The sequence below is a fragment of the Gnatocerus cornutus genome, chromosome 3 (assembly GCF_029298725.1).
Source record: "Gnatocerus cornutus isolate USDA-ARS CGAHR chromosome 3, icGnaCorn1.1, whole genome shotgun sequence".
NCBI classification, from domain to species: Eukaryota; Metazoa; Arthropoda; class Insecta; order Coleoptera; family Tenebrionidae; genus Gnatocerus; species Gnatocerus cornutus.
In genome coordinates, this window is record NC_142235.1 from 13,958,462 (window position 1) to 13,982,255 (window position 23,794).

Consider the following 23,794-nt stretch of genomic DNA (forward strand, 5'->3'; position numbering starts at 1 on the left):
TGAATTATAAAGGAAAGTTCGATTTTTTTACCCTAATCACACCAAAATCTCTGAGATATTAAGCACCGCCTCCATTAAAACATTCGATAATGGTAACTTTACCTTGGTTTTATCATTTTTTGTTGTTTCCGAAATATTTAACTATTACAAAAAATGAGGAAAAATGAAAATTAACTTTCCGAAACTTTGATCGGCCATAACTCAGTTATCTGTTGTCGGATCTAAATTTAAATCGCAGATTTGGAATCTGCGTAAAATTCTGCGTACACTGATGTAAAATAACTTAAGTTTACTCTAAAAATAAGCGAGATATCGATATCAAAAATTTGGCATAGTTTTAGTCATGAATTTTTGCGAAAATTTGCAAATTTTGACTGTAGAAAAATCAAAGAACTATTTATCATTTCATCTAGAATGAAACAAGTTGATGTTCTTTCAATTTAGTGACAACTTGACAAATGCAGTAGGTCTTGTTTGATATTTCACAAAAATTGCAGAAGTTTAAAAATCAGTAACATTTCTATCGCTCCAAAGAGAGACGATTTTGGACGTTTTGAAGACGGTGTTGTTATTTCTTCTTTTTTTGGTCACTTTTGAACATTAGAGAGTTAACTAAATTATGGAGAAAAGTTTGAATTTTTTTACCCTGGTCACACCAAAATCCCTAGAAATCAAGCTCCGCCCACTTTTAAACATTCTTTTTTTGAAGACCCGGTACACAATCAGTAGTTTCACCTTCGACCTATTTATTTATGTTGTTTTTATGTTTGCGTCGCAATAACAGGAAGCGGCAATCTCACCGCAATCTAATCTTCCGTTTCAAACAATCCCCCACCAATTTAGGTTGGTACCACATTTAAAAGTGACGTTTCTCAATCCATCATTGACAGTTGACATAAGTGACAGGTGCCAGTTTTTCGTGTTCCACAAACCGAGTTGTTGGTTTTTCTCCTCAAATCGCGGAACTCATCACTACAATGGACCCAAGTAAGCAACTCCCTTGAGAACTCGCCCCGGTTACCCCCTACATAAAAATTGCATAAATCCGCATAATTAATTTTGTAAAGTCATGTTGACATGTCACAACGTTCGAGTCATTGTTTATTTTGGGTTTATAGGCTCCTTGTAAGGGAGCAAGTGTCTGAATTTCGAAAAAGGGGGCTTACCCGAACCAACGCGCCTCTAACCTCACTTTTCTTTGCAGGTTTAAACAAAGAAATCCTCGACCAATTCCGCAAGAATTTCTACTCAGACGACAAAAACGTGTTTGCTCAAAATGTTTGTTCACGGGTGGACCCCTTCGACGTGTGTTTATCACGCAAAGTCCTCGAGGAAACGAATCATGTCTTCGAGCACAAAATCGAGAGCGAAGGGAAGCCTGTGAGCAACCAGAAGAACTCAGGGCGTTGTTGGATTTTCGCTACTTTAAACGTTATCCGATTGCCTTTTATGAAGCACTTCAATATCGACGACTTTGAATTCTCACAAGCCTATTTGTTCTTTTGGGACAAAATCGAGAGATGTAACTTTTTCTTGAATAATATCGTGGAGACTGCAAAAAGGGGCGAAAGCGTGGACGGCCGTCTCGTTTCGTTTCTACTCAATGTAAGATAAGCGGCGCTGAGGTGATTGGAAACGACTTTCTTTTTTTAGGACCCGATCTCTGATGGGGGTCAGTGGGACATGATCGTCAATCTTATCAACAAACACGGACTCATGCCGAAAAAGTGTTTTCCCGAATCGTTTAGTTGTGAAACTAGCGCCAAAATGAACCAGATTCTGCGGACCAAAGTCAGTATTCGTTAAAAAGGAGTTATCAGAATGTAAATTTATGAAAATTGGCGTTCGGGTTTGCCAAGGTTGGGGTTTTACATAAGGTCAACATGTTTATAGAAACGTGTTTGAAGTCAAGGGAACGAAAATTTTGAGTTTGGAATTTGAAAGTTTCCCGGCGCATCCGCCATTTTTCTTCGTTGTCTTGCGTCTTGGTTCTCTTTGCTCTGGCTTTTTAATTCATTATTTGTTTCTTCTAATTCTTCTCTTCGGTCTTTTGCATACTAATCAACTATAGTATATTCACGAAGACGAGTCAGCACGTCAAAATATTACCAACTTCGCGTAACTGCAAATTGCGTAAAATTGTATCAACAAAAATATGTGTCTCTTCTATAAATAATTTCTATGACATTTGTTCTCGTGCAGCTATAGTTCGTACAGTGAGAGTTTGAATGACAGAAAAATGACCAAATCTACCCAATAAAAAATGTACCACATGCGCTAAATTTAAAATAACAAAATAACCCCAGTTACTGACAACTCTGTCAACCCATGTCGCGTAGGAATTTAGTGTATTTTGTACCATAATTTGCTGCCAACCTATATGTCAACTGTCGAAATCTCTCAATTTCACCGGATATACTATACTGGGACCTTTTTTAGGCTTTTTTTCGAAGATGTCCGAGTCTCTTTATTATAAAAATTCACTCTGTTGACGCATAAAGACGGCTGCATTAAAGCAGCTAATAGAAATGCAGCAAAATTTTTTGTGACGCCTGACTTATCTCTGCGAATATACTATAGTTTTCACTTTCTTCTCATTTTTTTGGTGTTTATTGAGACGTACTTTAGATTTCCTTTAAATTATCTAGATTTTGTTTGGATTTTATAGTTTTCCTTTGTGTTCTCTTCAGATTCTTCCTCATTGGATTCTTTCGATTCTCTCGCCTTTTCCTGCTTGTTTAGATTTTTGAAGCCTTTGGATTAAATTTTCTATGGATTTTTCATTATCTTTCCCCTCTTTGTCTTCTCTAGATTTCTTCGACATTCTCTACAGTTTTTTGATCTTTGTAGATTAAAGAATTAATAAAGAATTCTTCACTATTTTAATTTTTTTACAACTTTCTTCAAATTATTTAGATTAAATCCTTTCAAATTTCTTTCTAATTATCTCTTTTCATTTCAAATTCTTATAATTTTTATTAAAATATTTTATATTTTTCGTAATTATTTTTCGGTTTTGTTTAAAAAAATTTAGGATCTTTATTTCTTTTTATATTCGCTTTAAAAGTTTTAATTTCAAGATTTTCCTATTTCCTGATTTTTCTGTTTAGAGTCTCTAAATTTTTAGACTTTTACATATTTGCAGTTTTTTTTTTAGTTTTCTTTAGATTTTTTCAAATTCTCTTTAGATTTTCTTTGTGTATTTTTATGTATTCTCTCTAAATTCTAACTCCATTCTAATTAAATTCTTTTTAGATAATTTCTACAATATTTTTTATTTTTTTGAGATTCATCTCGGTTTTGTTTAAAATTCTTATTTTTTTTGCATCTTAATTTCTTTTTATATTTACTTTAAAAGTTTTTAGATTTTCCTTCTTTCTGATTATGTTTAAAATCTCTAATTTTTTTTACAGTAATGCAGATTTTTTTAGTTTTCTTTATTTTTTTTTAATTCTCTTTAGTTTTTATTTTCGTTTTCTCTCCAAATTCTTGGGCTTTTTGTTTTTTTTTTTGATCATTTCTAAATTTATTATTTATTTATTATTTTGGTTTTTTTAGACTTTAAATTTTTTTAGGTTTGTTTAAATTCCCATTTTTTTCTAATTTTTAAGTAAATTATTTTTAGAATTTCTTTGTTGTTAGATTTTGTTCAGTCTTTGTTTTTTATTTTGATCAAAAATTTTGATGTAGCTTCTTGATTTTTCTTCAATTTTCTTAATTATTGGAGTATTATATTAGTTTTTCTTCAGGTTTTGTAAAAATTCTTTTTAGATTTTCACTAGTTTCTTTTAATTCTTTATATTTTCTTTATTTTTCCTACACTCTAAGCTTCTTTCAATTCTCCTTAACAGTTTGTTTGAATTCCCTGAAAATTATATGTAAATTTTCTTTATTCTTTTTAGAGCCTTTAAAGCATTTTAGATTTACTTTAGATTTTTTCTCATTTCTGTAGATTCTTTTTTTGGATTTTGTGCATAAATTCTATTCAAATTCTTTTTACAACCCCTGGATTCTTTTTAGATTTTTTTTAGATTCTCGATATTCTCTTTAGATTCTTTATCGATTTGTATATATTTTCTCTACATTGTTTAAAATTGGGATCCAAGGAAATCTCTAAAACTGCTAATTGTAAAAAAAATATCTCGCAATGCCGTTGCATGAGATTCGCGATTTTGACAATAAAATTGTCTTTTGCAGCTGCGCGAATACGCAAAAGTCATCCGCGACCTCATCTCAAAAGAAGAAGGAGATCTGAAAGTACAAAACGTCATCCGAGAACAAATGGACAACATCTACCGGATCGTCGCCATCTGCCTGGGAATCCCCAATGAAACCTTCACTTTCAACTACTACGACAAAAACAAAGCTTATCATAGTATCGGCCCCATAACCCCCAAAGCCTTCTATGAAGAGCACGTCAAGCCAGTTTTCGATGTCGATAACAAAGTGTGTATAGTTACCGACCCCAGACCATCAAACGAATACAGAAAAGTATACACGGTGGACTGTTTAGGAAACGTTGTGGGAGGACGATCCTGTATATACAACAATCAACCTGTAGAGCTGTTACTCGAGGCCACAGCGAAGTCTATTAAAGACGGCGAAGCTGTTTGGTTCGGCTGCGAAGTCGCGAAGAGATTCGCCGGTAAACAAGGAATCTTAGATCTACAAGTGTAAGTTGGTACCACTGAAACTGGGTTGGTATTACTGTAGTTTTACAGTCACAACTTCCCGCTGGTCTTCGGGGTGGATATCCAAACGACCTTGAGCAAAGCGGACCGTCTGATTTACGGAGATAGTGCCATGTCGCATGCGATGGTCTTCACAGCTGTCAGCGTGGACGTGAGTTTTTTCCATTCCCTTTTTTCGTCAATTTTTTATTGTTCTCACAGGATAAAAGTAATGTGAGCAAGTTAAGAGTCGAGAACTCCTGGGGAGAGGATCGCGGAGAAAAAGGATACTTGATAATGTCCACGGAGTGGTTCAACGAGTATGTTTTTGAAGTCGTGGTCGACAAGAAGTACGTCCCTTTGGAGGTCTTGGATGTTTTTAAACAGGATCCTATTGTGCTGCCCGCGTGGGATCCCATGGGAACTCTTGCCAATATTTCGAGTTAATTATCTGTATCTTGTCCCGTTTTGAGGGAGCTATATTAATCAATACATTGCTGCATTTATGAAGGTTTTGCATGGAATTGCTAGCCCGGCGCATCCACCATTTTTCGTAGTCCCGAATTTTATCAAATGGACCCTAATCCACTAAATTTCCATCCAAGCAGGCCATGTATTTTGGACGTATGTTGGTTTCTTGCTCGAAAACTCAAATGGTTGATTTTTATACGTCAAAACCGCTGCGGTGGTGTTAGTTACGACATGACTTTATTTGCGGATGGAGACGCAAAGAAGTCAGTAGGTATTTTAACAAACAATGGCGTCCCCTTGACCTCAAAGTCTTTAACTTTCTAATATAATAACAAGAATGTGAAGGAAACAAAACAAATTTGTCAAAGCCCCGTTAAATTTGAATCTCCCGCGTTTATTGGGCCAATCCAGTGCGTTGTTTCCCCACCTAGCACTTTTTAATTGGTTTTTTGCTCAGTCGGTAATTATTTACGTCAAACGTCAAGTTGACAGATCGCGGCAAAACTGTCAAAAAATAACTGACGGCCACTTCATAAATAAGAAAAATTCAAGTATTTCAGTGAGTTTCTCCACATCCTGAGCGTGTAAGTAGAACAGCCCCTTCAGTGCCGCTTTCTGATTGAAAAGCAGCCTCATTTTCACAGATCAATCATGTAACCCAACGCGAAAAAATCTGACTGGGGCCTCCTTTTTTGTTTCGACCTGTCCTCTCGCCACGATGACTTCAATAGAGTACGATTTGGACACCTCTGGGGGGCTCATGGATGTGAGTATTCCGCGCGTCTGTAAAATGGCGGCTTTCACGCTTCCTTTGTTCTCTTTTAGCAAATCCAAGCGCTGATTGCGCCCCCGCAAAGCGAGGAAAAGTCGAGGAAACCATCAACGGAACATCCGTATTTTAAGCGTCCTGGGAAAGGGCACAATCATGACAGTTGCGATGCGTGCGCGGAAGGGGGCGACTTGATTTGTTGTGACAAGTGCCCTTCAAGCTTCCATCTCCAGTGCCAGTATGTATGAAAAAACTACGTTAGCTTGTGATAGCCCCAATTTTAGTGATCCCCCCTTGGAAGAGAAGGACATTCCCGCGGGAGAGTGGCTGTGCCACAGTTGTAAATACGCGAAGAAAAACGCTGTGCCCCAAACGAGGAACAAGCGCTCGTCCTCCACCCCGGCGGGAAAAACCACGAAGAAGATGAAAGTGAGCCCCATGGAACTGCTCATTCAGGCGGCGAATTCCATGAATCCCAAACAGTTTGATCTCCCCAGGAGTATGAGCGTTCCGTGCATCTTCCCAGGGACTGATAAAGGTAGGCTTTTGATTTGATAAGTGTGTTGGTAGCACTGGTAATTTCAGTGGAGGCCCCCTACTCGCGCAACGGCCGGCGAAACACCAAAATACACAGAGACCATGAAAGGAAGCAAGACACCACAGTACTCCTCCCCGCGAAGAAATGCAATGAATGCCGAAAATCATGCCGAGTTGCCCCCTTGATCTCCTGCGACTTTTGTCCGCTCTTTTTTCATATGGATTGTATGGATCCCCCGCTGACTTCGCCCCCCAGCGGACGCTGGATGTGCCCCAATCACGTGGAACACTATCTTGTAATATTTCCCCAAAAGTCGTGAAAGTTTTATTGTTGTTGTGTTGGTAGGACTCTAAACTTCTAACTTCAATCTCAGCCACTGAAAGAATACAATTATGGGATCGGTTTAGTGGTCCCGTCGATCAGGATTCGGTCAAATTAGAGTTTTTTCGGAAGATCCACAGTAAAAACCCTCCGTTTCGGATAAAAGTGAAGTTGCCGCCGAAGAATAGAGTTCAAGTACCACCCATGGTCAAATACCATTATCAGAAACCTGTACAGTTACTACCAAGCCTGAAAGATGTCCTTAGATTAGAATACGTGCTCAATAGACAGAAAAAGAAGGAAGAAGCAGATGTGATGAAGATTGAAGAAGGTTGTGAAGACGTCATTGAAGAGACGTGTGATAAAAGCAATGAAAATACTCAAGGGATCGACGAGAACGACGAAAGCAAACAGGATTTTCTGCACAGAAACGGTTGCATAAAAAACGAGATGGTCAATGGAAACGCCGTGGACCAGAAGGACAATAATCTTCTGCCGGACGTCGTCTCCGACATCAGCAGTGAAGGTGAGTTGGTCACCCTAATCCGGCTCGAAGGACCAAATCACAAATGCTGCCAACGGAAATTGTTTTTATTCAGTGTGTTTCACATATTGGTACTACTGCTAAAGGAATCGTTAATTGTACTACCCACATTCCAGGTAATCCAGTATTTTGTTTTTATAACGTTGCCAGGTGTTACTTTTGACACCATCAAGTAATAAACTGTCAGTTGTCAAAGTTGACATTTTCCAAACTGATATTCTCAAACTGTGAAAATGGTGGTAATTTTGTCTTTATTTACCAACAATTGGTATTACTGATTTATAAGTAGATACTGTAAAAGGAACTTCCAAGAATGGTATGGTAACTGTTGGCATTTTTAGGTTAAGATGCAGCTTTTTGAAAATCGGGCAGGTGTACCAACATTTTTGGTTTTCCGGAGACGTTATTATTACACGTTGCTTTTTACAGGTGTACCAACTGAACGCGAACGCTTTTAACGGGTTAATTTTTTACTGTCAAATGCCAAAAAACAAATTCCCATTTATTTTTATAGCGTTGCCAGCCGTAACTTTCGACACCAGTTCACACCATAATTTGTCAGTTGTCAAAGTTGACATATTTCAAACTGATATTGTCAAGCTGTGATATAATGGTGGTCTTTTTACCGTTATTTACAAACAATTGGTGTGACTGATTTATAAGTAGATACTGTAAAAGGAACTTCCAAGGATGGTAACACTGTTGGCATTTTTAGGTTAAGATGCAGCTTTTTTTAAAAATCGGACAGGTGTACCAACATTTTTGGTTTTCCAGCGGCGTTTTTATTAAACGTTGCTTTGTATAAGTGTACCAACTGAAGGCGAACGCTTTTAACGGGTTAATTTGTTAGTGTCAAATACCAAAAAACGAATTACCATTTATTTTTATAACGTTGCCAGCCGTAACTTTCGACACCAGTCGACACCATAATCTGTCAGTTGTCAAAGTTGACATATTTCAAACTGATATTGTCAAACTGGGATAATGGTGGTCCTTTTGCCGTTATGTACCAACAATTGGTATGACTGATTAATAAGTAGGCCCTGAAACGATCATCTAAGGTTGGTAGTACCGATGGCGTCCTTTGAATAAAAAAATTGCTCAAATCAAGTGGGTGGTTATCAAAAACAAGTGAACATTCTGACATTTTCCAGTTGAACTAGAGCTGAAACAACTAGACGACCGCCTCGTGAAGCTCCTTGCCTACCAGCGCATCCAGCACTTGATCAGCCAACCCAACAATTCTACCAACTTAAATTTGTACTTGTCGTCGAATCTGCAGAACAAACTGCGTCACATGCCGATGCCCAGTGAGCTCTTGACGCCTGCAGACATCGAGAGGATCTCTCGAGTCTTCTCTAGTCCTAAAAAGAAGAAACCGAAGGCATCGTTACGTGCTAGGGCTATGATGTGTCCTGTAGTGTCCCCACATTTCTACAACGTTCGCACGTCGGAAGTGAGCCCCAGTGATGTGAGGCACGACGATAGTTTTTTAGGGTTTCGCCCCACGGTCTCGGCGAGGTATCCGGAGGCTGTAGCGATGAGATATAGGATCTTAAATGTGGGGAAAGGGTCGAGCAATGACGTGGATTTGGAGAGGTTTGGGCATTGTAATAATATCTCGGCGAGGCATGCGATTCTTTTCTATGACGAGGTAAGAGGTGGCTCTGAATTTTTAGTTTTGTCAAGTTTTGTACCAACCGAAGAAATGTCCCTAGATTACCTTTACTTCGTCTTTTCAGTTCACGAAGAATTTCGAGTTGATCAACTACTCAAGCCACGGCACCTTCGTGAACAACGTCCTCTTTTCCAATGATACCAACACCGAGCGACCAAAACAAGAAGGCAAAGTCGTCCCATTGGAAGTACAAGTGAGAGAGATTATAGACAGAAGACGCAAAGTCGTACGACAACGCAAGAATTCATTTGAAACAAAAATGACAGCAGTCGATAATGTAGATACCATGGAATGTTGTTGTACAAATGTCGGGGAATCCACTAGGATTGGCTGGGAGGGCTCTGCCATTTTAAATCATGGCAGTCTTTTGAGGTTTGGGTGCGTCTCCTTTGTGTTTTCGATAGTCGATTGTGCCCCATAATTTGTACATTTGTGATGGTATAAAGTTATTTTTTGCTACTTGCGGTTTGAGTCAAACCCAATTCACATTGCAATAAAAAATGGATTTTGTACAAAATTGTCAAATAAATAGAAAGCAGATTTCGAGGTTAAGGTGCAGTTTTTTTCGACAGTCAGCCAGGCGTGCCAACATTGTTTGATTTTTCAGGTCATTGTACAAATGAGCAATTCGTTGTTATTAAATGTTGGTTTTTACAAGTGTACCAACATAACGCGACCAAAGTGTATAATTTTTCTCTTTTTATATTATGGTGCAATTTGGCTGTAATACCAGTAATATCAGTTTTTTCGGAAAACATTTTTAGTTTTTTAGTTTTTCAGTGGTGTAGTTCTACAATTGAGCATTTGGTTACTATTAAATGCTGCTTTTTACAGGGATACCAACCAAACGTGACGATCATTTAACTGGAGAGTATACTTTTTGACTCATTTCGGGTTAAATGTGTCATTTATACTGTCACATTAGGAAGTAATGCCAACATATTTGCAATAAAACGGATTTTGTATGAAATCGGTCAAAAAAAAGGTGTCGAATTTTGGGGTTAAGACGCAGTTTTTTTTATTATTTGACAAGTGTACTAACATTATTAGTTTTTTAGTGACGTGAATGTTCAATTGCAGGTATACCAACCGAATGCGACGACATTAAACACAACTGTGTACCTAATTTTACTCTTCGGGTTAATTTTTTACTGTCAAATTCGGCACTCGTACCAAAAAAAAACGACTTTCGTACAAAATTGTCAATAAATGAAGATAAGATTTTGAGGTTGAGGTGTTTTTTGGAAATCGGGCAGGTGTACCAACTGAACGCGCCGACTTTAAACGTGAGTTTATAATTTTACTGTCATTTATTACTGTCAGATTAGGCAGTAATACCAACATGTAGGGAATAAACAAAAGTTTAAGCTTGTCCAGATTTGCAGTTTGGCCAACTTAGCAACAGTTGAAACGCAGTTCTGCCAACGCCATTAAAAGCCAATGGTCACAACAAAGATACATTTTACTGGAAATAGATTACAATACGATACAAATACATTTTGTACAAAAATATGAAATAAATGCAGAGCTATGGTGAATTTCATAAAAATGCTCGGTTTTGAGGTTATGATTTTGAGGTTAGGTCGTCACTTTACCAGTCACGCAGAGAGCACAAAGCCTCTAAAATCATTGGTCTTGTGTATTGTCATTTCTGTATATAAAGCCGATGATATGCTACCAGTGGACCAAAAAAAAAACGTACCGGACTAAAATAAATACAATTTTTTTATATGATACAGTATATACAGAGGGTATTCTTCAGGCTAATTGAGCTTAAACTGGGTGTTTGATTTCCACTCAATGGAAGCACCTACAGGAACAAAAACCATTCACTCGCACATTCATCTAAACACCCTGTACACTAACAACACTTTTTCTTTCCTTGTTTGTTACTTTTCCTCAAATTAACTGTATCATTTTGCGTGATATTTTGTCGCTCCCTCATTTCTTGTTTCGACCGGAGCACTAGTCTGGTAATTGCCATAAACATCTCCTCTACATTAATATTGTCTTTGGCTGAAGTCTCGAATAACTGTATGTTCATGGTATCGGCAAATCTTTGGGCATCCTCTGTAAGCACCACTTTTCTATCAGGAGTGTCATTTTTGTTTCCAACTAAAAATGAGATTAATAGTTACTGTACCAATCAGTCCAACAGCCCCCTTACCTAATACTCTATTAACTACATCACAATTTTGTTCAATTTCATGCAGCCACCTTTTCACATTCGCGAAAGACTCCCCGTTCGTAACATCGTACACCACGATAACCCCATGGGTGCCCCGATAGTACGTGCTCGTGATAGTCCGGAAACGCTCCTGTCCCGCGGTGTCCCATATCTGCAACTTGACTTTCTGTCCATCGAGGCTGACAGTTTTTATTTTGAAATCTACGCCGATTGTGGTTATGTAACTTCCAGAAAACGTGTTATCCGCAAATCGGAGAAGAAGGGAACTTTTGCCGACGCCTGGAATTACAAGTTAAGAGGAAAATTATAGAGAAACCCCGCCCACACTTACCGCTGTCGCCGATTATCAATAATTTGAATAAGTGGTCGTAATCACGGGCCATTTTCACTATTTTTTATGAAAAAGGGCTCAACTTGGTCTAGCGGGCATGAATTTAGGCTTTCCGCGGTTGAAGGACATTAAAAACGGCACGGAAAACTCGCCTATTTAATCTTGACAGGTGACGTATGACGTTTGTTACTAGGCAGGGGTACCAACAGCTCACTTCCTGCTCCAAAAAGCCAATTTCTCACAAAAAGTAGACCCAAAATCTCGGAAATTACAACTCATTTTGTCCCTTTTACTTAAAAAGCGAGTTTTCTAGCGTTCAACTCAGATTTCTGGCACCAACTCCCACTATTTTCCACTGAACGCAGGCGTACCACCCGTCACAATAAAGTCACCAAAACGGTCATCGAATTTTAAAATCGCTACCATTGTGGCTGGTAAATAAACCAAACAAATTAAAATCTTCGCGCATTTGATAGTTCCAGTGCTCAATTCTTTGATTTAGGGGCTGTAGGCTTGCACAATCTTTAAAGTCAGCGGTTCCAAAACAACTAAATCGTAAGTCATGGCCATGCTGATGAATTTTCCGCGACAATCAATCAAAGTTGGCCATTTTAATCACCAAATGTTCAAAAGTTGCGAATTTGAATTAGCAGTCGCACCAACAGATTCTTAAAAATACAATTAACTGATTTCGCACAAATTTTCAACATTTCAAGTTTTCAAATTTTTGTTTTTACAGATTTCTACGTTCAGCGCTCCCTAGCGGCGGACCGCGGTACAAAAATTTGCAAAAAGTTTCGACGCTATGTTAATGATCAATAAAAGTTAAATTACAATATAAAAACGTAATGACGCCATTTTGTACAGTTAGAATGGTCTATAATAAGCTAATTTTCCCGTTTTTTTAATATTCCCGCAATGTGTGTTAGCCGCTGTTAAAAAAAGAAATAACTCATTTCCTACGACGTGAATTTATGACCCCCTGCAACAGTTACGAGCACGTGACTCATTCTTAATCACGCGAATTTCTGCATAATCAAGTGACATGAGAAAACCGAGAAATCAATAATGGTCGTAGCAGGCCTTGATGCTGCCAACAAAACCCCAATAAATCCCAATTAGTCGCAATAAACCAACAAAGAAAAAAAGAATAACAGTGTTCGCAGCCACCTCGATCCTCCGATGACGTAATCACGCTCATTCAAATTCAAAACCACCACTCCTTGAACAATACAGTGGGACTGAATTCGATTCGTTGCGCGACCTTCCCAAAAACAATTGACTGTCCAAAATCCGAGCGTTCGACTGTATAAAACGGCGTCACGCTCGAATCGCCTCAAGACACTCCCACCATCGAGGGGTCACAGAGCTTCTGTTCACTTGTTTCAGTCATAGCCTACCTGGAATTGACCACATACGTGTCACACAGCCATCTCGATCGTTCTCTGCAACCACACCTAAACAAAACAATGCGACGCATCGCAGCTGCCGTGATTCTTCTCGTCCTCGAAGTCGCTGCCCAACACAACCATGAACACCACAGGGTGAGTTTTGATTGTTTTTTTTTGGGTCGGGGGTGGCGGTGATGACGTCATATAGAAAGTAGTGCATGGGGATTTGCGAAGACGCGATTACACAAGACTTTTTTCATCTTTTTCCACTTCGTGACGCGGAATGAGCGATTTTTTGGATGAATAACGGTTTGATCAATTTCTTTTCAGGTGAACGTGGCGGTGTACTACGAGTCTTTGTGTCCTGATTCCATCAAGTTCTTCACGCAGCAGTTGTATCCGTCGCTGCAGGGAAATCTGTCGCAATATGTGAATCTCACGCTCGTTCCGTACGGGAAATCCAAGGTAAGGACCTAATTTTTAATATGCAATTAGGTTGGCACGACTGCGATTTTTGACAGCCCACGTTTTGGCGCGAATTGATTGAGTAGGTACCACGAATTAGTCAATTTTGATGAGTGGGCTAAACATCAGACAATTGAATTACGCTGAGTCGACACGCGAGGAAAATGGCAATTAAACAAGTTGATTAAGCGTCAAGTTTTCCATTTTACTTCAAAATGAAGACGTATCATTCCGTTCTAAGTAGGCCGGGCATTTCCAACGTGTGTCGGCTTCTTGGTCGAAAACTGTCAAATCATCTAGTCAAAACTAGTGCGGTGGTGTTAGTTACGACATGACTTTTTTCCCCGCAGCCAACTACGTAAGGAAATTTATTGGGTCGAGGCTCCGAAAATCGAGTTATGTTGGCAGCCCTGTCCATGACTGACGCATTTTTCCATTTCAAATATTAAAAATGAATATTTTAGACGCTAAATTGAATCAAATAAACTATCCATCACATCGCTTCGGCGAATTTCGCCAGCCCACTTTTTGGCGCGCGCCATAAATCGTTCAATTTTTTTCTGAGTGGGCCAAACCCAATTGAATTCTCCGAGGAAAACTTCAATTAAACAATTCACGTTGATTGATCTTGGTCGATCTCAAAATGGCGACAGATTTAGCATGTGGGTGTTAATAGGAACCACAAAAATATTGACTATTAGCACAACGAAGAAAATATTGATATTTGCCAGTCACCCGGCTAAAAATAGTAATGCTAATAAGGAGAGATCCAAGGAATCGAATTAGAAAGGTCGGGTTGCTAGGGAAACCGTCATTTCTGTGCCAAGGTCGGGAAACGGGGTTTGGCGCACGAGGGCGAAGTTTTCCTGTATCAGTTACATAGAATTTCCCGTAATTTTCTCTCGGTAATGGCTTCCGCACGCGAAGTTCCAAGAAATCGCAATAACTCAATCTCGTTAACATCGGTTCCAAGGTAGAGCCTTGCCAGGCCCCTTTATGGAAAAACTCGAGCAATGCGCCTCGGAATCTTTCCTGCCGATAAAGTATCGCCCATTGTTATCGTTATCAAGAATGAGTCATGCCGACAACCACAGCGAAGGCCACTGTTAACATGAGATCTTCTTCAGACCACCGAAGACGTGCCCTCGCAGTTCGAGTTCACCTGCCACCACGGCCCGGGCGAATGCAGAGGCAACCGCATCCAAGTCTGCGCTCTCCGTCTCATCGACAGCGGAAGGCCCACGGAAGGTTTGGGCTACAACAAAGTCAGTGTGGCCTTCATCAACTGTCTGATGGACAAAGTCAAGCCCAATGGCAACCAAACTGAGTTCCCGAATAAAGTCTGCGCGCAGATCAACCAAGTTCCCATCTTGGCCGAGATCAACAACTGCGCCAATGATGTCGAAGGTACGCTAAGAATTATTGTGAAAACTGTGCTAATTGGTACTTTCAGGTTCGCGCTACTTGAAGGAGTTGGGAGATGTTACCGCCGCTCTACGACCACCGTTGACTTCCGTGCCGACGATCGTCTTCAACAAGCAGTACAAGAAGGACGATAATGATATGGCCCAAACGAATTTCGTGAAGGCTTTGTGCCAGTATATTGATGGAGAGAAACCAGCGGAGTGCACGAAGAACGCTGGGGAGGGATTGAGGGTGAACTCCGTCGTGGTGGCGTTGGTGGCGGCGGTCATGTTCTACTTCGTCTAAGAAGAATAGTTTTATAGAAAATTGAGACCAAATTCCCGATCGATGTACCTTCTGAAACCGCCTTATTGAGGAATTTACTCGTACTTTAATCATATGGAGATTCTGTAGTGGGCCCAAAAGCAATGCTACTTATAGTATAACTAGACTTATTATTTTTAAAGGAGTTTTGTTTATATGTTTTCATAATAAAACTGTCCCTCTTGAAGTACCGTGACCTTAATTTTACGGTTTGGGTTGGTATCACTGTCATCCGCCATTTTGTCAACTGACATTTATTACAAACCTTAAATCTACACAAACTTACTGCGATTCAAACCGAAACTACAATCTACAAATCCTTCCTCATCTTGCACAAATTCTGCAGCGGCAACATCTTTATGTCATTCTTCATCTTGACCACGCCTTCGTGTAAATCAATGGAAAGCAACTCCCCAGTAGCCTCTCGCTCCTCCCCTATGATAACCTTAAAAGCGTCGCCTCTTTGTGGCCGCACCGGCTCCAAATGATCCGAAATGATATTAACAACGCGATCTTCTTCGGGAAGAAAGATGGAGCACATCGCCCCTGAGATGCTTCTTATAACACCACTTTGACCCACCAATCCCGGATCGTCGTGGCTGTCTCTAATTCGAACTTCGATGTCGATCGTGTGCCAATCAGTCATCGGTAAAACGTCAAGACCCGCCCCTGGAGTCTGCGGATTGTAAGGCATGTTAGGGCTGTATCCAGAGCTGGGCGTGTTATACGGGTTGTTGCTAGCCGGTGATTGGCCGTAGCCTGTAGCGGGGCTGGGCGTGGAGATCGCACCTGGGGACAAACACTATTAGTGGGCGTGGTTGGTTTAAGAAGTACTCACTTTGATATCCAGGGCTGGCTTGATAGGGGCTGTAGGTGGAGTCGTAGACAGTCCCCGGAGTTTGTGGGGTGAAAGGTCCGTTCATTTGGTAACCCGGAGTTCCCGGATTGTATCCCGGAGAAGGATAAGTGTTGGAAACAGTGGGGTCCCATTCGGACGAGGCGTTGGGTGTACGCGATCCGTCGTGGATGGGCGTCATGGACCCACCATAATGCAGTGGCGTACGTGAGCCGGAATCGCACATCGGAGTCTTGTTTCCGGTGTCCCTGTACAGCGGAGTCTGACTTCCGGGATAAGCAGGAGTGCGACCGTAACTCGAAATACTGCCGTCTCTGCTCGGAGTCCCGACGTCGGCAATATGACTCCTGTCCACACTAATCGTCTGACATGACGTGTGAAGTTCAATTCTCGCCGTGGACTGCGTGGCGTCCTTGACAATCCCGATATTTCCTTTGTACGGCCCTTTGGTAATCTTAATAGTAGTACCAATGATGTCGCGATCACGTGAGATCCTCCCACGTCCTCCACCTCCTCCGCCGCCTCCACCTCCAGGTCGGGGACTCGAAAAGCCTCCTCCCATTCCGCCCCCACTGGACGGGTGCATCGGGGAGCTTCTTCGGGGTGACATATATTCCATCCCCGTAGAAATGTCGGCGTTGGGGGCGCTCTTGTTCCCTCCAGCTAGTTGGAGGTGCTTAGTTTTACACACGAAGATCCCCCCGTTTTGGAGGAACTCCACAGAATGAAGAAACGCGAAGTTTCGATACAAGTGTTTTATTTCCCCCGAGAAACCCGAATGGGGGCCGTCGATCACCTTCACCATGTCTTTGCGGCGGAGGTTGTTGCGGTACGAGTCGAGGGCGGCGGTGAAGCGGTTGAGGCGGCGCTTCTGCAGGGAGCCGGGGCGGCACTCCACCACCTTGCCTGTAGAAGTATAAGTAATAAACAAAAAAGACTTCCATTATAAATCGATTTTAAACGTACCGTGCATATTAAGGACGTGGAAATTCTCCCTTTCCAGCCGCACGATGACCCCCACAGTCTCCGCGTCCAGGTTGACCAAATCCCCCCATTCGAATTTCCCCAGTGAGTCGACGCCACTGGCCATATCCGTGCACAGTTGCAAGTCTTTGGGTAAAATCTCCATTTCGTGCATCGTGAGATCCGAGATGAGCACAACTCTGTTGTTTTCGACGCGGACAACCAATCCGGTGTCTCCTTCGTAGCGACCTTGAAAAAAAACAACCAATGACTCCACGTTTTGGTTTTTACGTCACTCACCGGCTAGAACTTTGACGTGGTCGCCCATCTTGAAGTACTTCTTCAGCTCCGACGCTTGGAACACCAGCGGATCTTTGAGATCCTCGTGCTTCGGCATGATGGTGATCATCGCCCCGTCGATACTAATGATTTTCCCCTGTAGATTTATCAGTTCTCCTTCGCAGACCTCCACGTTGTCTCCGGCGCTAAAGGAATGCGTCACGGCTTTGTCTTCTTTTTCAGTGGGCAACTCCAAGTCGATGCCTTCAGGTTGTTCTTCAAATCTTTCAAGTTCAGCAAGTGTGGGCTTAACACCGTCAATGATAACCGCACTCAGGGTGAAGTTCTTGTAGAGGAAGCCTTTCCGCGAGTACCTGTTCCCTTCAAAAATCAAGAAGTCACCATCTGAAGTGACTTCACCACCGATGGATCGGATCGCCTCTGGATCAAAAGGTTTGCTAGGTGGGCGGCGCTTCTTCTTGCGTTTCTCCGCCTCTGACTCCGACTGGGTGGTGCGTAGAGCTCCTCGCAAACGCGTGTAGTCAATACGTGGAAGGAGCTTAAGATGAACTTGGTTCTGAGCCATGTCAAAGTAGTCAACTTGAGCTATGTCGTCTTTATAGAGACCGCGTTTGAGGCGGACCCACTGCTTGGATTTCAGCCCTGTCTGCTCTTTGACCACTCGCAAGACGTCGGTCATTTCTTTAATGGGTACCATTTGCTGCTTCCATATGCCCATGCGGAGGTTGCCCACGTTCTCAATGGCGGCTTTGACGTGGGGCTGCTTGTAGGCTTCAATGTAGATGTAGCCTTTAACTCCTTCAGGGGCCACCACCGATTTTATCTGGAGGGGTTCATTGGTGTTTTGGTAGGCTAAGAACTTGCGCATGAGAAGGAGAGCGGTGGCTTTCTCCTCGCCGATGCGACACTTGACCATCCACAGGTTGGGGTCCCTAAGAAATGACTGTAGCTGAGTTGGTACAAAGAGCGGAAACTCACTTGACTCCTGGGAGCAGCGTCTGCTGGGTGATCTCATCGGACATCTCCTCGCCGCCGTCCCCGAAGTGCTTGGCGGCGGCGCTATCATCTGCGTATTTCTTCCTCAAGTACTCTTCAATCTCGTGCTCTTTCTGTGCGCTACAACCGAAAGTTAGCCTAGATTTTTACGGAAATGAGGGAACTCACTCCCAGAGATTGGTGCCTCGGCGTCGCCCTTCAATCTCCCTGGCGGTGGGGCCAAACTCGTCCACTTCATTCGGTACAATTCCAATCTCCTGCGCCCCGTCCTCCCACTCGTCTTCATCCTCCACCTCATCATCGACCTCAGCCTCGTCTATGATAAAGCCCCCATACCTATCCTTCTTCTTTTTCTTCTTGGGGCGCCCGGAATCACTCTCATCATCTTCCTCACTGTCGTACTCATCCAGAGAATCGCCCTCGGGCTCCTGCTCGTCCTCTACTTCTTCTTGCTCGGAGGCTTCCCGAGCCTCGGATCTACACTCAGAAGTAATGACACGCCAAACATACGGGAGACTCACCCAGAGCGTGCAGACCGACTCCCAGACTTGGAGCGGCTTCTGGATCTGGACCGGGACCGCGAGGGGGACCTAGAACCCCGGGAACTCCTGGAGCGCACAGAACCCGCTTCGGAGGCATTGTCGGAGAAGGCGCTTGCTTCGGAATCCGACATCGCGGGGCTATCAAATCACGCTAATTATAAACACGTAAAAGTGCCACAGATGACACTTTCAATCGACAGTTGACAGACCAGCGCACGCGCGTGGAAACCAATTTAGAAATTTTTATGTGCAAACTAGGGAGTTTCGTTTTGTCTCTAAAATTTCAAAAATTTAAATTCGTCACATTGCAACGAATGCCACTCGGGGCTGTTTTTCGGGCGGTTATTTAGTATTCTTGAAAAATTGGATAGTTTGTGGGGACTGGGGACCCGTGCGAGGTGATTTAGAGTTTCGGTTCTGTTTTTCGGGGTCTGGGGATTTTTCAACCGTCATCTGTCACTTGTCATGTTTATAGTGTTTCCATTGTCAATCAAAAATCAAAATAATGAACGATTTTCCGAAATTAGTCAACACGCACGATGATTCCGTCATTTCCATCACGAATTCGACGGTAAAGACGTTGTTTGGTTATTTGGGGGCACTTTCAAAACGATTTTCTTTTTTAGTTCTCGATAGGACGAAGTCTCAGCTGCGACCACATTATCCAGTCCCTGGGAGTCTCCCGCTTCCACTGTATCCTAAAGAAAGTCAACGATAAGTGGATGTTGTTCGACAGAGTAAGCCCCCGGAGCGCCGTCACCCTAACCTCACTTTTTCTTCCAGAGCACGAACGGCACTCTCGTCAACAACACCCTGTATAAATTCAACGAGACCGTGGAGTTGAATTTTGGGGACGTTATCAAGTTGGGTCCTAATGACCTCGATTTTGTGTTTTCGGCCCCTGCGCCCCCTGCAGAGACTGAAATTGTGATAGCAGATGTCCCCAGTTTGGTGGCGGAGTTTGAGAAGCCGTTTGAGCCCGTGGAGACCAAGCCTGACGTGGGGGACGCCATGGAGAACGAACTCACTTGTAGTATCTGTTCAGAGCTTTTCATCAAAGCTGTTACTCTGAATTGTTCACATACTTTCTGTAAATACTGTATAGAGGAGTGGAGGAAGACAAAGGGGAGCTGTCCGATTTGTCGCAAGGGGATTCAGACAGTCGCCGCGACGCTAGTTTTGGATAACTTCATCGAGAAGTTTGTGAGTATGCAAAGTGAGGAGGTCAAGGAAGGGAGGAAGAATGTCGTGAAGCACCGAGAAGAGGTCTGTCAGAACACCGCCGGGAGCTCCCACGCTGATGAGGTCATCCAGGTCTACTCAGACACTGAAGATCCAGAGGATTTTAGTGATTATTCAGATCAGGATTATGATTATGAGTATGACGATTATGACGAGCCGAGGTATGACAGAGGAGGCTACTATGGGGGCTACGGGCGGTGTTACGTCTGCAGCCAAAGAGGTCACTGGGCAAACAGTTGTCCGTACAAATAAAAGACACTCGTGTATACATCATGTAAATAAATATTATTTGTCATTTATGAAGAACTGTAACAAGAGGTTAAAGCCACCAAGGATCATCACTCCAACGTGGAATACCAACTGCGAGGTCGTCAGGTTTCCCTCCTTTCTCAAACTGGCGATCTTCAGCAAACTTGGAAGCATGAAAATGTAGACGAGCCCGCTGAGGGCTCCCGTGTACCTAAACCATTTATTAAACTTTTTTTTCTACTTTAAGTTTGCTAACCTGATCAAAGTCCCAATCCTCGGCAGGAAACACGCGAAGAGAACACAAACCGTCAAAATCCCCAGATTCAGAACCATCACCCTTGGATAAGTAAACTCCCCAAACCGGTAATTCTTAAAAATCATGTTAATGTTGGCAAAAATGTCATTCCGCAGCATATACGAAATCAGGGGAAAAACCGTGAAGAGTTGGAAGAGCAACAGCACTCGTGCTATTATTGTCAACAGGTCGAATTTGTTAAAATTGTTTAAAATGTTCTGCAAAGAAAGTCTTATTTTGATCCCACGGGGGGGAAAGTGCTACTTACGTCCTCGATGCAGAACTTGGGTAAAGGAAAACACACGTAGAAAACGATTCCGATGAATAAATACGTGAACGTGACTAAACCAAAGGCGATGGACAAGTCCCGGCCCTGGAAAACAAAGTCACGAGCGCCAAAATCACGAGGGACTTACGTTGTGTTCTTGATGCTTGTTGTTTCTCATAATCGAAATGATGATATTATGAATGAAATAACTTAAAGAGAGCATCCCGCTGAGGGCGCAGAACGTCGGCTTCATGTAGAACTCGATGTTCCAGTCAGGCATGTTGATGCCCCAAATCCCCGCTTTCACAGCCACGAAAAGAATTAAGTACGACACACTTATAGTTCCTGGAGAAGACAAAGACCATAAGCACCGCCTCTGGAGGAGTGGCCAACTCACCCAAACTGTTGAACTTGGTGAAAAACGTAGGACTCCTCCAGTTTAACATTGGAAACATGATCACTCCGAGTATCACAGGCACTGTTGAATACAAGTTCCAGACTTTATCGAAGGTAGACTCCGCCTCCGGCCCCACCCCCACCGCAGGGGTCCCGTTTTTAGGACACAGCACCGTGGCGTTGGAGACTGGAGCATCATCAAGACCCAATAAAACTCCTGAAATTCCCATTAAACCTCATTCAAACTCGTTTCAGACTTACCATAGAAGAACTTGACGGAATTGTACAAAAAATTTGACATCAGAATCCAGTACACGATGTTTGCACCAATGAGAACCACCATTGAAAAGATTTTCGCGAGAATCTCCGCCCACCGGCCTATCAGAGCTCTGCACAGGTCGCACACCTCGCCGTTCTGACCAATCACGCCGTGCTTCTCGTTGACCTTGAGGAGAGTATACGTAGTGTATAAACAAATCGCTGCTATGGCGATGTTGATGAAGATTGCAGGGACTAAACCGGTTTTTTCTATGCCCCAGGCCATGGCAAGGAGGGACGTGCCTACGGTGGTATTCCATATCGCGAATCTACAAAAAAAAATTGTTACGGCTCTGTCACGAAAAAACTTCGTTTTTATAGAATCATTGGCCTTTAACTCGGAGATTACGTTTGTTTACTTCAGGAGTGTGATTCCATTTCTGTGAATATTTCATCAGATTTGTATTTTTTGACGACGGAAATTGGAGTTCCATTGTTATCTACGCCACTGGTTTATCTTACGACGCGACTGATAGTGTTATCTTATAAACAAAAGATAGGACTCACATAGTGACCAGGGAACTGTTCGTTTCCGGGACTTCCGGGTCGTGGTAGTCGTAGGCTCCGGGGGAAGCAGGCTTGCCACCCTAAAAACAAAAAGGTTTAAACTCTGTGAGTTGACAGTTTTGGGACCAAGAACAGGGGTGCCAACCCTTTTCAAACTCCCCAGCCCCCCTCGACTTTTTTATCAAGAAATGAGGAAACTTTCCGATAGCGATAATTTCACAAAAACTGCCGTTTCGTCACGAGAATTCCATCTTTTCGCAATTTCAGAGTTACTAAGCGGCAGGGTCAAGTTCACGATTGAACTCTGATAACGTACCATGGTCTTTTCCCCGGTCAAAAAGTCGTCTACTGGGACATGGGTGGAGTACACTTCAAACTCCGGGTGTTGGTAGGTCGATGGGTACAGAAATCTCCTGAAATTTCGGTGTTAGAACCCGGAAATCCGGGAGATCGACTCACGTTGTCTCTCCATTGGGAACAAAAAACGGTTTAGTTCCTGTTTTGACAGCTCTGTCGGCCTCAGTGTCAGTATCTGAGTCGTTTTTGAAGACGCAGGGCTCCCGGACGGTACCAAAACTCTGCCCTGAAGATCCAGAGCTCATTAAAGGTTCGGATTCGGATTCTGACTCGGTTTTCCCCCTCAGGAGGAGTTTGTAGTTGCGGATCAAGTCTAAACTGAAGTTACAAGAAAGAAACTCAAAAGTCCAACTCACCTCTCATGACGATCTCAGAATAAAACAACATAAATTGTAAAAAAACGCGTCACGAAGAAGAAGAAAAGATCACAAACATTCTTCTCTAGAGTGAAAGTTCCATTCATAATTACCAAGAGCTTTGTCAAAAATCACGGAATTGGCACTCTTCAATGGTAAAATTCGGGCTTTTAGCAATGTTCGGCGGTTCGAAATCAACTGGTATTGACCACGTTCTTGCCGGCCTTTAATACAGAGATAAGAAAATACGTCACTAAATTATTCAAGTTTCGGTTTTTGTTTGTTGGGGTCTTCAAAACATTGCAGCCTTCAAAAAGGACGAAAGAGACTTCCGGACGTTAGATTTTGCAAAAATTTCAAGTCTGTTTATCTTGAACTGGAATTTTAACGAGAAGGTTCACTGAAGATGCGAATTGTCACCAGCGTGACTGTTAAACAACAATGTGATAAGAGGTTTATGTGGTGCAAATAAATAGAAGACTTCTCTGGAAGATGCGGATGATAAGATAAAGAGTTTTTAGTTCGGTAGTCAGTTAAATATAATTAAGTAGGTTTATTGTGCTTGAATGTGGCACAGTTCTGATTATAATGAATGCGATAGAATTGAGTAAATATCACAAGACCATAAATTTGGGTTTCGAGGGAACATGGACATTTGATCGCGCATCCTAAATAGACCCATACCCGGGGGTTGGTAGCCCTGCTCTCGACTATTGTCTCTAAACTGTTGCCAACAGAATTCAAATTCCATAGTCTGCTTCAATAGATCAAAGGAACCAAATCGCAGCAGAGATACCAACATTAAATATAAATCTGTTTCCCACCAACGAAGTCACGCGGTACTGGATAAGAGTGCTACCAACATGCTAAAATAAAAGAAGGCCTCCTCCATCACTAAATATTTGTACAATTTGAAGGATTTATTTTGCATTAAGGAAAATCCCTGCAAGATTAAAGTGTAATAAAAGTAATTAACTTCACAGTCGATATAATAACAAAGCAGTTATCTAAGATTAGACCTTCAGCCGACAAATATTTTGATAGTTTTATAACCA

General features: G+C 42.1%; 7 protein-coding genes across 8 annotated transcripts; 4 read left to right on the forward strand and 3 right to left on the reverse strand.

The window, feature by feature from the left end:
* The first annotated feature begins 894 nt into the window (after window positions 1-894).
* On the forward strand, window positions 895-5,180 carry LOC148177256 (bleomycin hydrolase). Its single transcript, XM_088032112.1, has 6 exons — window positions 895-987; window positions 1,205-1,605; window positions 1,654-1,791; window positions 4,198-4,673; window positions 4,722-4,842; window positions 4,893-5,180. The coding sequence occupies exons 1-6, from the start codon at window positions 978-980 to the stop codon at window positions 5,115-5,117; spliced, it is 1,371 nt and encodes a 456-aa protein (XP_087888238.1). The 5' UTR covers window positions 895-977; the 3' UTR covers window positions 5,118-5,180.
* Window positions 5,181-5,576: 396 nt separating this feature from the next.
* Window positions 5,577-9,543, forward strand: LOC148177257 (PHD finger protein 12). Of its 2 annotated transcripts, none has more exons than XM_088032111.1 (8): window positions 5,577-5,725; window positions 5,772-5,907; window positions 5,967-6,148; window positions 6,195-6,448; window positions 6,496-6,743; window positions 6,794-7,295; window positions 8,468-8,967; window positions 9,056-9,543. In XM_088032111.1, the coding sequence occupies exons 2-8, from the start codon at window positions 5,860-5,862 to the stop codon at window positions 9,410-9,412; spliced, it is 2,091 nt and encodes a 696-aa protein (XP_087888237.1). In that variant the 5' UTR covers window positions 5,577-5,725; window positions 5,772-5,859; the 3' UTR covers window positions 9,413-9,543. The 2 variants fall into 2 exon arrangements, with proteins under 2 accessions (XP_087888237.1, XP_087888236.1); XM_088032110.1 differs by having other exon boundaries at window positions 5,786-5,907.
* An 892-nt stretch (window positions 9,544-10,435) lies between these two features.
* On the reverse strand, window positions 10,436-11,715 carry Rab35 (RAS oncogene family member Rab35). The gene is made up of 3 exons (XM_088033491.1): window positions 11,511-11,715; window positions 11,159-11,458; window positions 10,436-11,106 (listed from the first exon to the last, which is right to left on the reverse strand). The coding sequence occupies exons 1-3, from the start codon at window positions 11,560-11,562 to the stop codon at window positions 10,853-10,855; spliced, it is 606 nt and encodes a 201-aa protein (XP_087889617.1). The 5' UTR covers window positions 11,563-11,715; the 3' UTR covers window positions 10,436-10,852.
* A 1,169-nt stretch (window positions 11,716-12,884) lies between these two features.
* Window positions 12,885-15,281, forward strand: GILT1 (Gamma-interferon-inducible lysosomal thiol reductase 1). Its single transcript, XM_088033490.1, has 4 exons — window positions 12,885-13,054; window positions 13,232-13,366; window positions 14,494-14,773; window positions 14,820-15,281. Exons 1-4 carry the CDS (start codon window positions 12,980-12,982, stop codon window positions 15,074-15,076), a joined length of 747 nt encoding a protein of 248 aa, XP_087889616.1. The 5' UTR covers window positions 12,885-12,979; the 3' UTR covers window positions 15,077-15,281.
* Window positions 15,282-15,332: 51 nt separating this feature from the next.
* On the reverse strand, window positions 15,333-18,966 carry Spt5 (Transcription elongation factor subunit Spt5). The gene is made up of 7 exons (XM_088033488.1): window positions 18,731-18,966; window positions 18,378-18,686; window positions 18,192-18,329; window positions 17,214-18,145; window positions 16,917-17,162; window positions 15,933-16,856; window positions 15,333-15,883 (listed from the first exon to the last, which is right to left on the reverse strand). Exons 1-7 carry the CDS (start codon window positions 18,880-18,882, stop codon window positions 15,405-15,407), a joined length of 3,180 nt encoding a protein of 1,059 aa, XP_087889614.1. The 5' UTR covers window positions 18,883-18,966; the 3' UTR covers window positions 15,333-15,404.
* A 192-nt stretch (window positions 18,967-19,158) lies between these two features.
* LOC148177261 (uncharacterized) lies at window positions 19,159-20,321 on the forward strand. Its single transcript, XM_088032744.1, has 3 exons — window positions 19,159-19,322; window positions 19,378-19,488; window positions 19,535-20,321. The coding sequence occupies exons 1-3, from the start codon at window positions 19,257-19,259 to the stop codon at window positions 20,243-20,245; spliced, it is 888 nt and encodes a 295-aa protein (XP_087888870.1). The 5' UTR covers window positions 19,159-19,256; the 3' UTR covers window positions 20,246-20,321.
* On the reverse strand, window positions 20,256-23,147 carry LOC148177262 (sodium-coupled neutral amino acid transporter 9 homolog). Its single transcript, XM_088032743.1, has 10 exons — window positions 22,740-23,147; window positions 22,486-22,696; window positions 22,343-22,439; window positions 22,027-22,106; window positions 21,463-21,788; window positions 21,203-21,418; window positions 20,954-21,150; window positions 20,806-20,910; window positions 20,499-20,755; window positions 20,256-20,453 (listed from the first exon to the last, which is right to left on the reverse strand). The coding sequence occupies exons 1-10, from the start codon at window positions 22,768-22,770 to the stop codon at window positions 20,279-20,281; spliced, it is 1,695 nt and encodes a 564-aa protein (XP_087888869.1). The 5' UTR covers window positions 22,771-23,147; the 3' UTR covers window positions 20,256-20,278.
* Window positions 23,148-23,794: the final 647 nt, after the last annotated feature.

What these genes read in the sequence shown, in the direction of transcription:
- LOC148177256 (XM_088032112.1), top strand. An exon ending in ACCAGATTCTGCGGACCAAA is followed by an intron (nt 1,792 to 4,197) that starts GTCAGTATTCGT and finishes TGTCTTTTGCAG; the next exon opens with CTGCGCGAATACGCAAAAGT. An exon ending in GGAATCTTAGATCTACAAGT is followed by an intron (nt 4,674 to 4,721) that starts GTAAGTTGGTAC and finishes GTAGTTTTACAG; the next exon opens with TCACAACTTCCCGCTGGTCT.
- LOC148177257 (XM_088032111.1), top strand. Translation starts at nt 5,860, where the DNA reads ATGACTTCAATAGAGTACGATTTGGACACCTCTGGGGGGCTCATGGAT. An exon ending in ATCACGTGGAACACTATCTT is followed by an intron (nt 6,744 to 6,793) that starts GTAATATTTCCC and finishes TTGTGTTGGTAG; the next exon opens with GACTCTAAACTTCTAACTTC. An exon ending in CTCCGACATCAGCAGTGAAG is followed by an intron (nt 7,296 to 8,467) that starts GTGAGTTGGTCA and finishes GACATTTTCCAG; the next exon opens with TTGAACTAGAGCTGAAACAA.
- Rab35 (XM_088033491.1), bottom strand. Translation starts at nt 11,562, where the DNA reads ATGGCCCGTGATTACGACCACTTATTCAAATTATTGATAATCGGCGAC. An exon ending in ATTGATAATCGGCGACAGCG is followed by an intron (nt 11,459 to 11,510) that starts GTAAGTGTGGGC and finishes TTGTAATTCCAG; the next exon opens with GCGTCGGCAAAAGTTCCCTT. An exon ending in TGTAGTTAATAGAGTATTAG is followed by an intron (nt 11,107 to 11,158) that starts GTAAGGGGGCTG and finishes TCTCATTTTTAG; the next exon opens with TTGGAAACAAAAATGACACT.
- GILT1 (XM_088033490.1), top strand. Translation starts at nt 12,980, where the DNA reads ATGCGACGCATCGCAGCTGCCGTGATTCTTCTCGTCCTCGAAGTCGCT. An exon ending in TTCCGTACGGGAAATCCAAG is followed by an intron (nt 13,367 to 14,493) that starts GTAAGGACCTAA and finishes GATCTTCTTCAG; the next exon opens with ACCACCGAAGACGTGCCCTC. An exon ending in CTGCGCCAATGATGTCGAAG is followed by an intron (nt 14,774 to 14,819) that starts GTACGCTAAGAA and finishes TGGTACTTTCAG; the next exon opens with GTTCGCGCTACTTGAAGGAG.
- Spt5 (XM_088033488.1), bottom strand. Translation starts at nt 18,882, where the DNA reads ATGTCGGATTCCGAAGCAAGCGCCTTCTCCGACAATGCCTCCGAAGCG. An exon ending in ACGCTGCTCCCAGGAGTCAA is followed by an intron (nt 18,146 to 18,191) that starts GTGAGTTTCCGC and finishes GTCATTTCTTAG; the next exon opens with GGACCCCAACCTGTGGATGG. An exon ending in CCACGTCAAAGTTCTAGCCG is followed by an intron (nt 17,163 to 17,213) that starts GTGAGTGACGTA and finishes TTTTTTTTCAAG; the next exon opens with GTCGCTACGAAGGAGACACC.
- LOC148177261 (XM_088032744.1), top strand. Translation starts at nt 19,257, where the DNA reads ATGAACGATTTTCCGAAATTAGTCAACACGCACGATGATTCCGTCATT. An exon ending in TTTCCATCACGAATTCGACG is followed by an intron (nt 19,323 to 19,377) that starts GTAAAGACGTTG and finishes TTTCTTTTTTAG; the next exon opens with TTCTCGATAGGACGAAGTCT. An exon ending in AGTGGATGTTGTTCGACAGA is followed by an intron (nt 19,489 to 19,534) that starts GTAAGCCCCCGG and finishes TTTTTCTTCCAG; the next exon opens with AGCACGAACGGCACTCTCGT.
- LOC148177262 (XM_088032743.1), bottom strand. Translation starts at nt 22,770, where the DNA reads ATGTTGTTTTATTCTGAGATCGTCATGAGAG. An exon ending in AACAGTTCCCTGGTCACTAT is followed by an intron (nt 21,789 to 22,026) that starts GTGAGTCCTATC and finishes TTTTTTTTGTAG; the next exon opens with ATTCGCGATATGGAATACCA. An exon ending in AGGATTGGGACTTTGATCAG is followed by an intron (nt 20,454 to 20,498) that starts GTTAGCAAACTT and finishes TAAATGGTTTAG; the next exon opens with GTACACGGGAGCCCTCAGCG.